Here is a 17946-nt window from a genome sequence, read left to right on the forward strand (position 1 = left end):
CACTCTCGGACTGGCTTTTAGATAGAGAGGAGAATGTTTTGTTTTGTTTTGTTTTGTTTTGTTTTGTTTTGTTTTGTTTTATTTTATTTTATTTTATTTTATTTTATTTTATTTTATTTTATTTTATTTTATTTTGTTTTGTTTTGTTTTGTTTTGTTTTGTTTTGTGTTGTTTTGTTTTGTGTTGTTTTGTTTTGTTTTGTTTCAGTAACCCAGAACCACAGGTTTACCTCAGGCTAGGTTAATCCTGCCTTCATGAAATAGGCCCATATTGATAAAAAATATATATATAAAGAAATTAACAAGAAATTGAAGAAAACAAAGGTAGACTAATATTTTATGTTACTGATTGTTCTCTTCCCATTGCTTCACATTCTGGTGGAAAACAGAGTGTGACATTTATCCGCTACTGAAGTATTAACAGATTCTCATCCCTTTTTAAAGAGAACTGATAAAGAGAACTGTCCGACAGGATATGACAGGACATCTGAACGCGATACAAAAAAAATTAAAATCTCTGAATTAATGTGGAAACTCAATCAAGGGGCTCCTCGTCAAACGGACATGCTATGTTTACCTCTGAAATACGGAGTTATTTATCAAACCTTACTTCCGTCAAACTGTCCGTCTCACAGAACCAGGAATTGAAGCCGCGCGAGCAGCGGTGAAAGGGGGCGGAGTCAGAGGAAACCCTGGGTTTGTGGAATAAAACCTGCTCCCGACCAGGTTAAGTTCAGAGAGTCTGTTACTGCGGTAACAAACCCAGAGGTTCACTTTACCTTGCTACGTGAAACAGGCCAGGGTTACTGCTCTAACTCTGGGTTAAGTTACCCACCTTTGTGAAACCGAGAACCCTGATTTCAGGGTTAACTTACTCTGGGTTTCCACTACACCTGCTTTGTGACACGGCCCCTCCTCCAGACCACGCTAGCTTCAGAGTCTGTTACTGTGGTAACAAACCTAGAGGTTTACCTTGTGACACAGGCTAGGTTTACTCCTCTGACTCTGGGTTAAGTTACCTCCCTTTGTGACACCGAAAGCCCTGGTTTTCCCTGATTTCAGGGTTAACTTAGCCAGGTTTTCCACTAAACCGGCTTTGTGAAACGGACCCGATGAATGGTACAAATCACATGGAATCAAGGTTTTCTTTGTTTGTTTATTTGTTTATTAGCTGTTAACGTAAGCAGCTGGGGTCCACGCAGAACAAAATGTAAAACAAGACTTGTAGCATGTTGTTCAAAGTCTTAATATTTTATCTTATGAACATTTTGTTATTGTTTGTTTTTTTCTGATCTGATCTGCTTGGGCTACATTTGATTTAGTTATTATAACAGTTGGTATTTAGAATTATAAGTTTCCTTTCCTCACTCTAATATGACACATCTCTCCCCCATGATACAGAGCCCAAAATGTGCAAACAGATGATATGTGTTGCTCTCATCTCATCTCTGAACTTTTTGTTTTGCCACAGGGTTGACATGTCAGTAGAAAAGTGGTGGTTATTTGAACTAATGGTGTTCCCAGATGTGTGACATGAGACATCCTGTCCTCCAGTCAAGGAAACCTTATTAGTTTTCTAACATGTTGCATTTTTATGTATTGTTTTGAAGGCTGTTTTTCCCTCAGTTCCCTGCCCATGTAATCAGGACCCTCCAACTTGCAAGTTGGTTCGACGTGAGGAATACAGCGACTGAGACGGTGACACTATTGATATATACAGTAAGCAAAAAGCCAAATGAATTAAGAGTTTTTTTCATGTTGTATGGTCTTGACTGGTCTTGATGTCATATCAAGAGTGATTAGACAAATCAAATTTTTGATTAATTTGTGGGTGCACAGCCCGGGAAAAATAGATTTCTTTCACATAACAGCAAAAATGAACATCCATTCACACATTATAGGCTGTATTGTTGGCCCACATTTTACACAGAAGGACCAAGTATATGTCCCACATCCATGTACGTTTTATTATGTAATAAGATCTACGGTATATATGTTTTATTATTTGTTTGTTATTGGTTCTCCTCCAGCTGTTCCCTGCTGATCTGTAGTGAAAGCAGGGAACAGGTGGAGGAGAAGCTAGAGAGGTGGAGGTTTGTCCTGGAAAGGAGAGGAATGAAGGTTAGCCGCAGTAAGACAGAGTACATGTGTGTGAATGAGAGGGACCCAAGTGGAAGAGTGAGGTTACAGGGAGAAGAGATCAAGAAGGTGGAGGATTTTAAGTACTTAGGGTCAACAGTTCAGAGCAATGGAGAGTGTGGAAAAGAGGTGAAGAAGCATGTACAGGTAGGATGGAACAAGTGGAGAAAAGTGCCAGGTGTGATGTGTGATAGAAGAGTTTCAGCTAAAATGAAAGGAAAGGTGTACAAAACTGGTGAGACCAGCGATGTTGTTTGGTCTAGAGACAGTGTCACTGAGGAAAAGACAGGAGACAGAGCTGGAGGTAGCAGAGACGAAGATGCTGAGGTTCTCTTTGGGATTGACCAGGATGGATAGGATCAAGAAATAGTACATCAGTGGGACAGCACATGTTAGAGGTTTTGGAGATAAAGTCAGAGAGGCCAGACTGAGATGGTTTGGACATGTCCAGAGGAGAGATAGTGAATATATTGGTAGAAGGATACTGAGTTTTGAACTGCCAGGCAGGAGGTCTAGAGGAAGACCAAAGAGGAGGTTTATGGATGTAGTGAAAGAGGACATGAAGGTAATTGTTGTGAGAGAAGAGGATGCAGAAGATGGAGGCAATTTATTCGCTGTGGTGACCACTGAAGAGAAAAGCCGAAAGGAAAAGAAGAAGATGACATAAATCTTGAACCTGAGTTTACTCTTAGAATTCTGATATCAGTCTACAAATGTGACCAACACCAACTAGAGTAGTAAACTATCTGTTGAGGGATTTAACTACCTAAGTTAAATTTCAGCTGCAAGTAAAGACTCTTTCAGTAGTGTGTGTGGTAGCACAAGCGAATACGATGGATCATAATCAACTGTGAATCCCCAGGGTAGATGGTAACACTTCTTCCTTCTGCCCAAGCCCGTAGAGGTGCAGTCTCTTGCAACATTCATGTTGTGCTGGAATTACAAATTAAATGTAAATGCCGCTTCACTATACTTAACGGACAAGTTTGAGACTCTACATTTAAAAAAAAAGAAAGATAAAAAGGACCAGAGAGGAGTACTTCAGGGACCAACCAATCAGATGCAATGGATTTGTCTGTGTTTTCCAGTCACCTGTAAACCACACCGCACTGGAAATATATTTTAATCAATCACTGAAACCTGAACCACAAAACTGTGGGAAACTTCAATCATGTAATCTTCTTGTTAAGAGTCAAATTTACTTACTTACTTGGGTCACCTACTTCATTTTAATGATGCTGTAATGCAAGTACAGTGGTACCTCTACTTACATAATTAATTGGTTCCGGAAGAAATTACATAAGTAGAAAATTACGTAAGTAGAGACGTTTTTTCCATTCAAATACCCTAATCCGTTCCAAGCCCCCCAAAAATTCCGACATAAATGTTTTATAAAGCATAAAAATGCATCAAAACATTAACAAATACATGTTACGATTAGATTATTGCACAATAAATGAGAGTTTTGCATAACGTAAAAAATCAAAGAATAGAGTAAAGAATAATAATGACGGTCATTTACCTTTTAAAAGCTGTCCCCATTGTTTTTTGCTCTCTTTGGTTCGTGCGCTCCTATCTCACGATGCCGAACAACAGAGTGAATTCCAGTCCTCCTTTTGAACTTCTCCCACCTCCCACGCAGTTCCTTAAACTCCTTAAACTTCCTTTTGTTTTAATTACGTGGTGATTGTAGATGCATTACGGCCATATTCTTTGGCAAGATCAACCAAACGCATCCTTTTCTCATGCTTTTCTATTATCTCTTGCTTTGCTTGTATGGACAAAAAACACTTTTCTTTTCCTCTTTTCTCCGTCACTTTCTTGGGATCCATAGCAAATGCGTACTCAAAAAGTTATTATATTTGCGCAAAACTATCAGAACACCTCACGGGTCGAGTGCCCAATGCCGAAGACACTGCATAAGCTGCATAAGCACCGACCGAGTTCCACACAGAGGTGGAGTGGCATCCCTCTTAGCCAATGGGGTGCCAGGAAGATACGTAATAGGTAATAGCCAATGGCAGAGCAGCTATGAGAATGTTGCGTTCAGGAACCTGTGGGAGATTCAAGTATCAGCCTATACTGTGTTTTTACATTACGTAAGTCGAAATTTCTTTCGTAAGTAGAGGCAGTATTTTCCTCCTGAGAAACATTGTAAGTAGAACATTTCGTAAGTAGAGACATTCGTAAGTAGAGGTATCACTGTATAACTTATTTGAAGTGTACATGGATAAGTCAGTCAAGTGTGTATTAGTTCAATGTGATCGCATTTTCACCTCCTCTTTGTAAATTTCTCATCCACTCATGCCATTCCTCTGCCTTCCTCTTGAGCAGAAACCAGCCTGCTTCTGTCGGCATCTATGTAGTTGTACCACGTCATTAAGTTGATGAAAGTTATACCCAAGTCTTTAAAACTTGGCATGACTTGACACCATTTCCTCGCTCCGGTGTGCTCATTTGTACTGGCCCGGCTGAACAAGGACTGGCATATTTTACAATAATGACAAAACCAGCCTCAACCTGACCACTTCATGTGTTGTTTACTTATATTACAGCAACCCTGTTGCTCTACTGTTCTTGGGAGGTTATCTTCCTCTTAAACTTTAGTCTGGTTCCTCTGTTTAAACACACACACACACACACACACACACACACACACACACACACACACACACACACACACACACACACACACACACACACACACACACACACAGGGTCACATCTGGAAATTCATGTATTTTCTATAACTGCTAGTCCTGTGAAGCGTTGCAGAGATGTCAGAGCCGCTCATGCCTGATACTGGATGAAAGTCAGGGTTCACCGTGGACAAGTATACAGTTCATCACAGGGCAAGCTCATAGATATATAAAAATCAACCACACTCACATTTGTGTCTACCTGTCTTAACCGCATGTTTTTGAACTATGGGAGGAAGTTGGAGGGAACCTGGAGAGAAGCTGCAGAAATATGTGGAGAACAAACACCAGACACAAGTCCTGAGACGGACCTGAACCCAGGACCTTCTCAAAGCTTGATGTACAGAATCACAGTCAACCTGTAGCTAAGTAAAGAGATATGTCTTTGAATAGAAAAGCAAAATGTAAGAGTACATAATGAATTAACTTATTTCTGGCATAATATCCTATGATATAATATAATACGATATGATACAATGTGTAAAAATGTCAAGCCAGTATTTAACACTGTTTCTGTTCCAATGAAAAAGTACATTACTTCGAATTAATATTTTCCTAATCCAATTTTCAAACTCATTCCCATTATCACTTGTGTAATTACTGACTGTAATTTGATGGCTTCCTGCTCCATGATCATATAATTTTATTTCTTCACTGAGATGACATTAATCTCTCAACTGGTTTCTCATCCTTATTTTGCTGCAACACTCCAGTCACTGCTCGTAAGAGGAGGAAGTTGCACCATGTTTTAAACAAGCACATATATTGAGACGCAACAATACAAAGCAAAGAAAGGAGGAACTGCAGTGACTCACCAAAATACAACTGAAAGATCAGTCATGGCAGTCAGTGCTAGCACACAAAGTTAAGTTTTGTGTGAACCCTGTTTGCTATTCAGTGGGGGCAATAAACCACACACATTTCCTCACGCAAATAAGACCAACAAAAAATTTCCCCTTGGTTTTATTCTGTAATTAACGGTCTTTCATTTGAGTTAGAGATAGGGTTAGGGTTAGGTCCAATTTTTACTAGTACTTTAGTAATTGTTACTTTGGAGAATATATCGCAAAGAGGCATTTCTGTTCTGGAAGATTGCAACATAACATTATTCACATCATTTCCCACAAAACTGTATGTACCCATATCCCACATGCTGGACAGGTGTTTTGCTTCTGTCTGTATGCATTTATGAATCCATTTATTTTTAAAAGCTTCTTATATGTAATAAACACAAATGTAAATAACATGGGCAATTTACAGTGAACAGTTTCTTTCTAGCATGGGACCCCGAGTGTTTCATGGTGGTAGTGAGTCTGTGTTTGTGTCACCCAATCCATTTGCTCCTGCTCTTCCCCAGTGTGTGTTTCAATTTGTCCTTTTTCATTCAGTTTAGGAGGATCCATCTGTAAGTGAGAGATTGGAGGATTGCGCTTGATTTTGATTCATTAGCATATACCCAAATTTTTCAATAAGTTATCTCAGTTGATCATAAATAGTCTGTTTCAAAATGTATTTTATCAAACTCTTCATTTTTGATAGGTGAGGGGGGGAAAAATCAGCAAATATGACATAATAATCTTTATTTGATTAAACAGAGTACTTTGATTTTCACATATATGCATCATCACACCTTTCAGCCCACAGGCTTCCACTAACACACAGTTGAGCAGTCATTTTGTGCTGGCATTGTTCAGATATTTTTCCATTTGTATTTACTGCACAGTAGAAAACTCATGAGAAGAGGTGCTACATTTGTGTGGACATAGATGTGTAATGTGAAATATTGACAATGACTATCAAACATAAACACTAAGATTTAAGATTAATTTGTCTTTTTGTCCATTGTCTTTAGCTACATCAACAAGGCATCACAAGCATCAAAATTGAAGAGAACAAGAACAATTTACACAGATGAGACTTTTTTTTCCATCTTTTCAGTAAGTACCCTGCAACTTTTTTTTCTTAAAATGTATTCCTCACAGTCTGTCAGTAACAACTGTTTAACAAAAGAAATATCATGGTTCAAAAGAACCATTTGCCCACAGATGTATAGAAAAATAATCATTTAGAGTCCTTCATCTATTAGATCTTATATTTGCAAAAGGTTTTAATTGCCCTTACAAACTCAAAATGCCATCTGCACACAATGAATCTGATAAAGTGTCTCTTTAACCAGGAACCTTGTAAAAAGTTTTAACCTGGTTTTCAAAGTGCAATCTTGTCCTGTAAAGGCTTTTCTCTAGAAAAATGCGGGACCTCAAACGTTGGTGACCTCGATGCTGTTGTACCCGCAGAGCGAGCTGCCCTCGGTTCGGGGTGGAGTCTGGTCTCGAACCTCCTGAGGGAGGGAACTGTAGCTGCTATGGCAACTCATGTCCCGTCCACTGCGAGTTTTGGGACTGAACCCTGTGAGAGGCTGTAATAGAAACAAGCATTCAAACCAAGCATGCAGAAAACTTTGTGTGTGTTCTGTCATTTAAAATACTTTTATCTATTTATCTACTGCCTTGACACTAAGCATCATCAGCGGGACATCCTGTCTGTCCCGTTGATACAGCACACCTGCTTTGTCAAATAATCTAATATTTTGAAATATACCACCAGGTTCCTGAGTAAACCTGACTTTGCGTCTGAAATCAAAACATACCTTGCAAGTGGAATAAATGACTTAATGAGAGGAAACATTCTCCCACCTTTAAAGCCCTCCTCCTCAGCGAGTCTTCATCTTCAGCATGTCGGCCGGTGGAGCTTGGCAGTCTGTTCAGGGAGTTCTGGCGAAGAAAAGTTGGTGGTGTTCCCAGGCTTTGATGCTCACAGTCTTGCTTGCCATCTGACCTGCAGGGGAATATTTAGAATGTGTCTTTGTGCAACATTTACAGTTCATATTATCATTTGTCATCTATCTCAGGTTAAAGAATCTCATCTTATAAGGAAATATGATTATACATATCGGTAAGTGACTACATCTTCTTACCAGGCTGAGCCAATCAGGGTTTTCATCTCCTCAACAAGATGTCTGCGAACCATGTGCTTGCTGTTAGGGATCCCCATTGCTGTTGCCATGGTATCAGTGTTAAAAGTGGGGTCAAGCACCATGACAGCACCGTGAACTCCACTGTTGAGAAGATTTTCCGCAAACTCCTGTGGATGGAGGCAGCCAGTGAGTGACTTCTGTCACAGATGTAAAATTCTGTGATGTAATACAGCTTTGAATTCTTTAGAGAGCGCACCAACAGTGAGGATGTCATCAGGCATTTGGACAGTCTTATCTCTACACACCTTGATTGTGGTCATGTCTTGCAATGGAAATGGATTTATTGCCAAAACAATAAACGATGTTGATCATATTATAATCTGAAAGGTTTGTTGGCTCAGTCATTCTTTTCAGAAAGGGAGTGAAGCGACGTAAACACAAGGGCCCCCATTATTCACCATATCACATAATAGAGTTGTTACATTGCTCAATATCCCAGTTGTCCGATGTGTGTGTGTGTGTGTGTGTGTGTGTGTGTGTGTGTGTATGTGTGTGTATATATATATATGTATATATATATATATATATATATATATATATATATATATATATATATACCTTTAGCAATTTTTTTATTTTTTTATTTTTTATATTCTCACCTTTAGGTCTATATCTCTGATCCATTTGATGACCCGATGGGAGGTCCACACCAGTGGATCCACGTTCTGGTGCTCACACTGTATGCGACGAGCCTGCAATGCCTGGAAAGCACCCAAACATTTCTATTGGAATAAACTGTAGATAGGTTCTATTTTAATTTGTTGAAATTATATTGTACGCTGACCTCTGGTCCTAATCAGATTCCTACTTACCTCCTTGTCGAAATTGAGAAGGTGCAGCAATTCAATACCCAACAGCAAGCTGACCTGGTGGAACTTCTTGTTGATGCTGAGGTGACGTTCGAGGTCATGAGTCGTCAGCGAGTTCAGCATCCGCCCGTCTACCAGATGGTTGTGAAAGGCTTGCGAGTACTGAGGCAAACCCACATCACTCAACCAGGCCTTGGCCACCCAGTGGTGGTCCATATCTGCAGCCTTCGACAACCTACTGACAGACAATACACCAATTTCTTAAAAGGTACATAAATCATAATTATACAGCGTCCACATGACAACGGATACCCGGAGTTTAAAAAAACTTCACTTTGGCCGGTGTTTTCAAAAAGTTGCATTTTCGTCCCGGATATCTGCGTTGTCGTGAGGACAGAAGTGTCTGTCTGTAAGTTTTACCAGTTGCATGACTTCATGTGAGACAATGTGTATGGGCATGTAGCCTTCTTTGGTCTGAACCTCATCAGATATTGGATGACATGTCTTAACTTTGTGTCCATATATTTGTGATTTTCATAGGGTTTTTGCACAGTGATCCCTTTCATTTGTGACAGTGAGGTTGTTGGATGAAACTTATTATTAGATTGATTGTAATTGTATTTGCCACAGAATATAATGGGAGTCTTAATTCACCATTTCACAATAAACTGATAAATAGAATTAGATTAATAACATAATCAGAACCACACTACTCAGTTTTAATTGTGAGTAACAGCAGCACTGTTTCCGAACGAATCTGCTGAATCTGTTGTTTTCCAATATTTTGAAGTTACATAAGTAAATAATTCAAAACCCAGACCTGAACTATTTCTGGTGCTGGATGACTAAACACCACAAGGAAAAGACATAAGAAATGTTTCTTATAGTTTTGTGATCTAGATGAATGGACCTGTTTAACCTGTATTACTCGCTCTTTCTTTTTGTTTTCCTCACCCTCTACCATTCTCAGCATCTCTGTAATCCTCGATGGCCAGTCGTAGTTTCCGGCGATGCATTACACTGCTGACGCCTAAGCCCAGCTCCAGGTCTTCATCTGTTAACCCAAGCAAAACCTGCAAAATGTCACAGTAGCTGCAGTTACTGCAACTAAACCCCACAGCTTTAATCAGACTGGCGGTCGGTGTCAGGAGGATGGATTGAACTGGTAAAGGTTGGTTTTCTGCACATCAGTCCACCCGATTCATGCCTTTGATGTTAGTTTACCTTTCCACTCTTGACATTTTCTGAGCAGGTACGGATGTACATAGGCATCGCCATGACAACCTCCAGCCAGGCCTGCACAGTGCCAGCCCTCCACTGGGACATGGGTGTGGTCCTGACCAGCTCCACCTGCTGGAGGCGATCCAGTTGGTCCTCTGGTCCATCTGACAGGCTAAGACTGAAGCGGGTGGGGCTGGAGAGGCTATCTGAGTCTGGGTGGGTGGGTTGAGGGGAGGGGATGGAAGGGTGTGAGTGATGCAGTTAAGGGTGTGAGTGAAGGCAGAGGTGATAGTGGGTATAGTGAGGATGAAAAAACAGAATATTAATTCCACCATCTTGCAAAAACTAAAAAAACAAAAGTCTAACGTAGGATCACCCCAGCAGGGGAAGATAAGTAAATAGCGAGAAAACAATTTTAACATTCTAAGCGTCTGGTTGCATGACAACAGAAAGTATTTTGCCACTAGTGTCATACACATAGCTGCGGATTTTATCGATGAGCTCCTCACTTAGGCAGACCATTAAATGGAGTACTGTTTAAGCTGTTGAATAAGTACAACTCTTGTGTATACATTAAACTCCAATGAAAGCAGAATGTCTTATTTTCATGCATGATGGTCAAAATAAATCTATCATAAGTCACTGTGGGTAAATTCTGCCATGAAATGTGAAAGTACTTCCTGAAATATTATTCCCCACAGTCTTGTTTTACTTACCTTTGTGTTACTATTGGGTTATTGTGTCTTTTTTTTTTACACATTTCACAACAATTTAATGTCTGAGTTAATTATTTAAAAAAAAAGTTTAGACAGTTTTACCAGCAGGGGGCGATCCAGTAACAAATTTAGACTCAGCACTTGGCGAATCATGATGTGCTGCATATAACAATTCACACATTAGAATTATTTGGATTTCTTGAAGCGTGAGGGCAATGACCTACACTGATAATCCTGGAAGTGCAGTAACATCTTACTTGCACTATGCAAACCTGTACATCAGTTCAAATACTGTAGTGTTCTTGAGTCACACTTTTTGTGACTGTACATGAGCGTTAGTCATGGAGGCTGAAACTGTAAGGATCATAGGAAACGAATGAATGAGAATACAGCATCTACCTGAGAGTAAGGGACGACCACAGAATCTGTCCTACCTGTTGGAGAGACAACAGGTAGGGCAAACATTCATTTTGTAATTCCATTTTTGTTGTAAAATGAAGATATGAGAGTGAATTTTATTTATTATCTGAATCCTTGTCTCTTAAATAAACTAAAAGGAATAAATTGTTGTTTTTGCTTCATCTGTTTTTTGTTCCCAGCCAATACAGGAAATGGAAAGGCTACTCTGTGACTTTACTGCTGTGTGTTTTACTCAAAAAGAAGATTCACGACTGAATGATTGCAGGGACCAGATAAACAGCTTCTTATTCAGCTCAACTTTAGCAGTTTATTCATGTTGAATGGCTTTATGCGCCCTTCAAGGAGCATTCTAAGTGGCCCTCTGAGAGTGACTCAAATGAAGTGTTATATGTCTGTTCTCTGGACAGAAATGATCTCTAGATGACAGACAAGATCAGTTTTTTTGCTCCAGAGAGAGTTGTAACAAAGACATGTCACATTAGGAACTGTATAATTGACTGTCTGGCATCCATTTGAAGGCCAAACCATGGCAGACTGCACTCTCTGTGACTTTCTTTGACTTGAGAGCAAGCTCCTACTCTGGTGTCTACTATTTATTGATAAAAAGAGTCTGGTTTCCATTATCTGATGTAACGCAAGTAAGCCTCACATAACAGGGAACATCATTTATTTTAAGCATTAAGCATTAAATAGGCCCTTTAGTAGCTTCTGCAAAACATATTGTTGCTAAAGTGACTAGCCATTGCTTTACACACCACACTAAAGCTAGTAGCTATTTAGCTGTAGAATGAAAACCTTTACTGGTCTACAGAGGAGGAAGGCTTATTTATTTTCTTTCTGAGCAATAGAATCAGTCTAATTTCTGCTTGGTAAATATGACGCTCCGGCCAGCTTGTTTCTAACCTTTTGAAGAACTATTTGACTACCAATGTAGCTTGAATAATAAAGTAAGTTTGTTTTAAAATGTAGTTTGACATTGTGGGAAATAAGATTCATCATTGACTTGCAGAGATAGAGAATATAATTGACCCCACTCTCAATGTCATGCAGTACATATGAGTCTATATATGCCGTTTCCATCTATGGTATGCAAAACTAAGGCACTGCCGGGGGCGTCACCCCAAAGTCACAACCCGTCACTCTGCATCCTACTGTGTGTGTATTAACTGCATGCTTACAGGCCCCTGGTGTTTGTTGTGTGTTTGTTCAGGGCCCTGTACTAACAAATACTGTAAAAATGCATGTTCATACTGTAAAAAAGAATGAAATGATAATTTCCTCAAGAGGGATAATAAAGATGTGTTTCTTCTTCTTCTTTTAACCCAGCAGCCTGCTATAGGTTTGAATGTTGCTCATGCGTACAACAAATGTATTTCCCAAAATGCACCACTGTTCTTTTAATCCTGTATTGTCATTGTAGACCTTTGGTTAGTGTGAGACTTTGTTAATCTATGTTGAACAAACATGTCATGACCATTCCAGCAGGTAAGTTTCACAAAGATGCCATTAATATCTCCTTCTGTGCTGGAAAAGCATTTCTATACATACATATAATGCTTTCATCACATTTGATTCAACTTGAAGAAGTGCGTAATTCCTAAGGTAAGTTTTTGATATGATTTGAGAGAGGAGGAATCTGCAAACACAGCTTGTAACCCAGCGTAGTTTATTTTCAGAGCGTTTGAGACCAGTTTCCCTCGATCTCAGAGTCAGATTGATTACTTCTTGGGTCACGTCACTGTGTTGAGAGTCCAGTGGATGTCAAACAGGAGGGGTCAGTGGTAGAGGTTGGAACATTATTGACACCATGTGCTGACACATATGAGTTCTGTTCCAACAATCTGGCATGGCCTCCTTTCCACTTGCTTCTGTGTTTTCTTATGGTTGGTTTCATGATAGAGGGGAAACAGGAGATGAATAAATGGACTTTTGTGAGAATAAGCAGTCAAGAATTGAGAGAGACAGGAAAGGAGGTCATTTGGAAGTGTTTGAGAACCCCACTCCACCCCACCCCTCCAGTTTAAACGGAACAAAGGATTAGAACCATCACACAACAAATGAGCAAATGCACACACAGACATGACACAGGGAAAGAGAGGACAGCCATATGGAAGTTCAAGGTTATTTTTTTTATTTTAAAATAATGATATGTTTCTCATTTAGTTCTTTTGAGCGCAATTTTGTTCCCATGCCTTTTAAGGTTTGCTAAAATCAACTTCCAAACATCTCAGGACATCACAATAGAAGTCCTCCAATGACACCTACATCTTTTAAATAGAATTCTTTAATAATAATAATAATAATAATAATAATAAATATTTTACTCCTGTATTGCTGTATCATTTACAAAAAGTAAAATACTTCTGGAAAACAAAGAGGCCATGGTTCAAAAAATGAAACTCATTCAACATTTTTCACTGGTAACTTGTTTTTTCCCCCCGATAATCAGTAGACGATCATAGCGGTTTGTTGAATTAAAAAAATAAAAATAGCCTTGATTTTCATACATTTCCTTAAATGCCTAATGACATAAACTGGTTAAGTTGTTGTTCCAATGCAAATGATTTAATACATAATGACATATCTCTGAATTTTCCTCAGTGATTCACCTTTAATTTGACTCTAAATCCTTTTGTGAGCTCAGATGCAGGCTGAGCTACTAGCTAAATGATAATCTTCTCACTGCTTACATGAACACTCTTTTCAAAAGCACTGTGGTTAAATACAGCTCCCAATGTAATCTGTGACTCTACAGTGTTTCACATGACACTGACAAATACCCAGTGTTAGTTTGATATCGGGGAGAGAAAAGATTTCCTGGGGGTGGCAGTGCAGACTCCGGCTCAATCCAATGAAAAGATGAAAATAATCCAAGGTCTGTAGTCATTCTTTTGCTTGAAGAAATGCTATTAACCTTTGACACAAAGTTAATTGCTTTTTTTAGCAATGGTCTGAACTCTATATCTGATTTTTTTTGGTGAGTTCATTAGGTCATGTGAGGTAACATGCATTTGCTTCAGTTTGATTAGCCTGCTTTAATCTAATTTTCAACCTCCTGAGTTGGCACATGCTATTGTTCATTTAACATCTGGTCTATGCTCAGGCCTTTATGGTGAAGTTCTAATTTTCTGATAAAATGACCATCAGCCTGCTATGCCGCTATAGCTTATTTAAAGACCGCAATTTTCATTTTTCTAAATCTACCCTGTATAATTCTCCACTCAACAGCCTCATGTGATACTTGGAATATAATATCTATGAACTACTATACAATTCTACAAAATTGGAATGGTAATGCCTCACGAATAAATATATTAATTATTTTTAGTACAGAGGTTTTTTTTATGGCTGTTGCCACTGGTGACCTTTAATATCTAAAAAAATATATTTTGCATGAAGACCCTGGTGAGTGCAGTTAGAAATATTCTGTTCAGTTAGGGGTCAATTGCTATTCAGAAAATTAATAGCAGGGCTCGAAATTGCAGCCATTTTAGTCGCATATGCGCCCAAATTTTTATCAGTGCAACTATTAAATATATTTGGGCGCACCGGTGCGACTAGGGAAAAAAATTTTGTGCGCCTTTTTTTTCCTCTTCTCTCTCGCTCTTTCTCTCTCTCCATAGAGCGGGGGTCACCAAATGGCGGACCATTCCATGATAAATTTACGAGAGTAGATTTTCTTGGTGCATTTTTACTTGCAGTTCACGGCTACAGACGGCGGGCGCTGCGCCTCCAGTTAATACGGTAATAGCGCCACTCAGTTCAGCCAATCAGATCGTTTGTCTACCCTGCTGTCAGCGTACCAGGAAGTGAGACAGCTCGCTACCGCTGTGAGTTTACCACTACAGCGGAGCACAGAAGAAGGGAGACAGCATAGCTCCAAACGAAGGGAGGTTAACGAGGAAAACCGCTGATTAACAATGAGTGGACGAAATTTATGTTTATTCCTCCGTCTGGCAGTTCAAAACCATTTTACCTGATATGATCTGAACACGTAGCATGAATTAAAAGTGGTAACATGAAGCGCCACTATGAAACAAAGCACAGAGCTTTTGCGCAGAATTATTCCCTGAAGTCCGAGCTGAGGGTAAAATGACCGAGGAAAATGCAAACGAATGTTCACTAAAGGCATGGTGGAGTTTGGGGCAACATAAAACATCTTTTAGTGATGTTTTAAAATACAAGAATATCCAATAATGACCTAAATGGTCCAAAGCGCCGATTCCGCGACCTCTAACGCGAGAGTTTGTTTGACGCGGACACGTGAGGGTGGACCTGCTGGAGAATGTGTGCGAAACAGTCTGAGCAGGACCGCGTTCCTGCCAGGAAACAATGGGAGCGCAGCTGCGGCTGCTCTCCTGGACATTGCTCCGTCACTGCCTTGCTTTTGGGTAGGTGCTCCTAAAGTCTTTGCTGGTGCTACTAACTTCTAAATTTGGGAGCACCAGTGCTACCAAGAAAAAAAGTTAATTTCGAGCCCTGAAAAGGAACATTTTATGATGAATAAATCCAGTAGCTTCATTTAAAATGATAGAAATCATGGCTAAATATGAAATCAGATACTGACCTCTCTTTTTTAAATTTTAAACAGACAGTTAATAAACTCCTCATTCTCGTGTTCAACATGCATTCAGGGACTGAGACTCTGTGCATGCATGACACAGATTAAAAACACATTTCTTCACATTTCCTGTTTGGCTTCATGTTGCTGTTCTGCATTGAACATTTTTCCTCTCTCAGGAGAGTGTTTGAAGTTTCATTCTATCAAATATCAAGGAGTGCACAGTTGTCTTGATGGGCTGAGAGAGGCACTGTGTGACCAAATTGGTGGTGGAGTCTGCATGTTGCCTACAGGAAACTGTTCTCATCATGGCAGTGCAGAAGGAGGAGGATGGACCAAGCAGGACAATAAACAGGAGGACTTTAGGTTAAAAGGTAGTGAGAGTAGGAGGGTACATGTCAAAAATAACAAAAGGAATTCAGGACAAGGAGACATTTACACGCACAAAGTGCACATCGATGCTTGTTATTTACAAGTACAGCAGTCCTTCAAGTTTCCAGTTGAGTGAAAACAAAAAGTCAAAATGTAAAGAACAATTAAAAGATCCAATAACACAGCCAGAGGGCAGATACAACAAACATATCTACAATGATCGCTGTGTCACACTGTCCAATCTATGTACAGGACAGTACATATATACAGGTGCAATTTTGCTCTTCAGGTTGTACACTCCAGCGAAACAAAATGCGTCTCTGACCGCCGATGAAGCACGCATGCACACACTCATCTGCACACGCACACAAGTATGCATGCACATGAAACTGCACAGGCATACACATTATTATAATTTGTACACGCTGACATCAAACACACGCCATTCCTCACACACTTCAACACAAATGCGTCCTCTGATAATTGCCTCAAAGGCTCTCCGGGTGATTCGCTTGGACATTGTGTGCTTTTACCAGTCTGCATCTTCCTCTATGTAATAATCAGGCGTTGAAGTACCATCAAACAAACCAGGGTCAAGGGACTTGCGTTGCTTTCCCCGGGCGAAGACACGCGACAGAGATCCCAGTCCCATCTTCTCTTTCTTCTTCTTACGCTTCGCCTCCTCCAGATCTTCTAGGGACTGGCAGAATAAAGAGAAAGGCAAAGCAGGGGGAACAAGAAGATGAAGAGATGGAGGAAGGAACAGAAAGTTGAAAGACAGGTTAGTGGAGGGGAGCAGACCGGGTGATACAGAATAGACAAGACAGGGGGACAAGAGAGACACTTGACATGCTGCTGACGTGCACAACAAGCTCAAGTCCTTTTCACAAAAATTCAAATCACAGGGACAGGCTGGATGGGTTGAACATGAATTCATCCATAATGATGGTAGAGGAAAAACAGTAGCGCCAGGGGAATAGAACAGCCAGTAGTAGCTACCAAGGATGTGATTACTTGGGCGGTGCAGTAGTGGGCAGCTCTTACATTGCAAAGGGAGTGAGTCCGATGGCGCGGTGAGTTGATGTCACTGGGCGTGGACGACCGGTCCCCCTCCATCGCTGAGGCGTCAGAGATGATGGAGGGCTGGCGGGAGTGGCACGGGCTCAGCCGCACAGCGGCCACTGGAACGACGAGAGGGAGAAGAGAAAAGGCTCATTTTCGTTGTTGTGCGTTCGGCTCTGAATGTGGTGAAAAGAGACCATCTGATTCCTCTCTACAGTCCTACCAGAGACTTACATAAAACATATATTTCAAAAACCTGAAATTATTTGCAGTCAGCAGCAGTTGCTAAGCAACAGTGAAACAAGCTTTACAGAGGTTGAGTGAGAGTGTGTGTGTGTGTGTGTGTGTGTGTGTGTGTGTGTGTGTGTGTGTGTGTGTGTGTGTGTGTGTGTCTGTGTCTGTGTGTGTGTGTGTGTGTGTGTGTGTGTGTGTGTGTGTGCGTGTGCGTGTGCGTGTGTGTACGTGCATGTGTGTGTGCATGTAGGTGTAGCTGTGATGCTGATACAGCGCAACCAATTACAAAGCATCTCTGGGTCTCGAGAGTGTTCATGCATTTTCCCTGTTTGTTTTTTTTCTTTTTTCTTTTTGTTGTTTTTTTTTTCCTGTTGATTTCTCTATCCATGTCTGTTTTTCCTCCATATGCCACCAAATAGTCAGCAACTTCTGATGTCGCAACTAACTGTAAAACAAGCTCTTCTCATATGGCGATAGTAAGGCTAATTTGTGCAGCAATTTCTTACCTAATAGGCTAGGTGGTGCCAGGAGTTTAAATCTGAGTGTGATTCAATGTTTTTGGGAAGCTGAGGATGACAGCCCCTATGGATGGCTTTACAACTAGATGTCACCTCTTACATTATATATTAATAATAAAAATCTACAATGACAGCTTCAGATTCCTTTTTAAAGGTGTCCTT

At 40.1% G+C, this 17946-nt stretch overlaps 1 protein-coding gene across 1 annotated transcript in view; it reads right to left on the reverse strand.

Annotated features, from left to right (window-relative positions):
• Positions 1-3752: 3752 nt before the first annotated feature.
• kazna (kazrin, periplakin interacting protein a) overlaps positions 3753-17946 on the reverse strand; it is a 180277-nt gene continuing 166083 nt past the window's right edge. The window contains exons 11-19 of the mRNA XM_068306210.1: positions 17015-17151; positions 16547-16670; positions 9905-10113; positions 9635-9753; positions 8684-8918; positions 8471-8572; positions 7812-7978; positions 7531-7672; positions 3753-7253 (exon numbers count right to left, since the gene is read on the reverse strand). Coding sequence (XP_068162311.1) covers positions 7095-7253; positions 7531-7672; positions 7812-7978; positions 8471-8572; positions 8684-8918; positions 9635-9753; positions 9905-10113; positions 16547-16670; positions 17015-17151 — 1394 coding nt within the window. The 3' untranslated portion in view covers positions 3753-7094. The remainder of the gene's footprint in view (positions 7254-7530; positions 7673-7811; positions 7979-8470; positions 8573-8683; positions 8919-9634; positions 9754-9904; positions 10114-16546; positions 16671-17014; positions 17152-17946) is intronic.

This window comes from Antennarius striatus, chromosome 2, assembly GCF_040054535.1.
Source record: "Antennarius striatus isolate MH-2024 chromosome 2, ASM4005453v1, whole genome shotgun sequence".
Taxonomy (NCBI): domain Eukaryota; kingdom Metazoa; phylum Chordata; class Actinopteri; order Lophiiformes; family Antennariidae; genus Antennarius; species Antennarius striatus.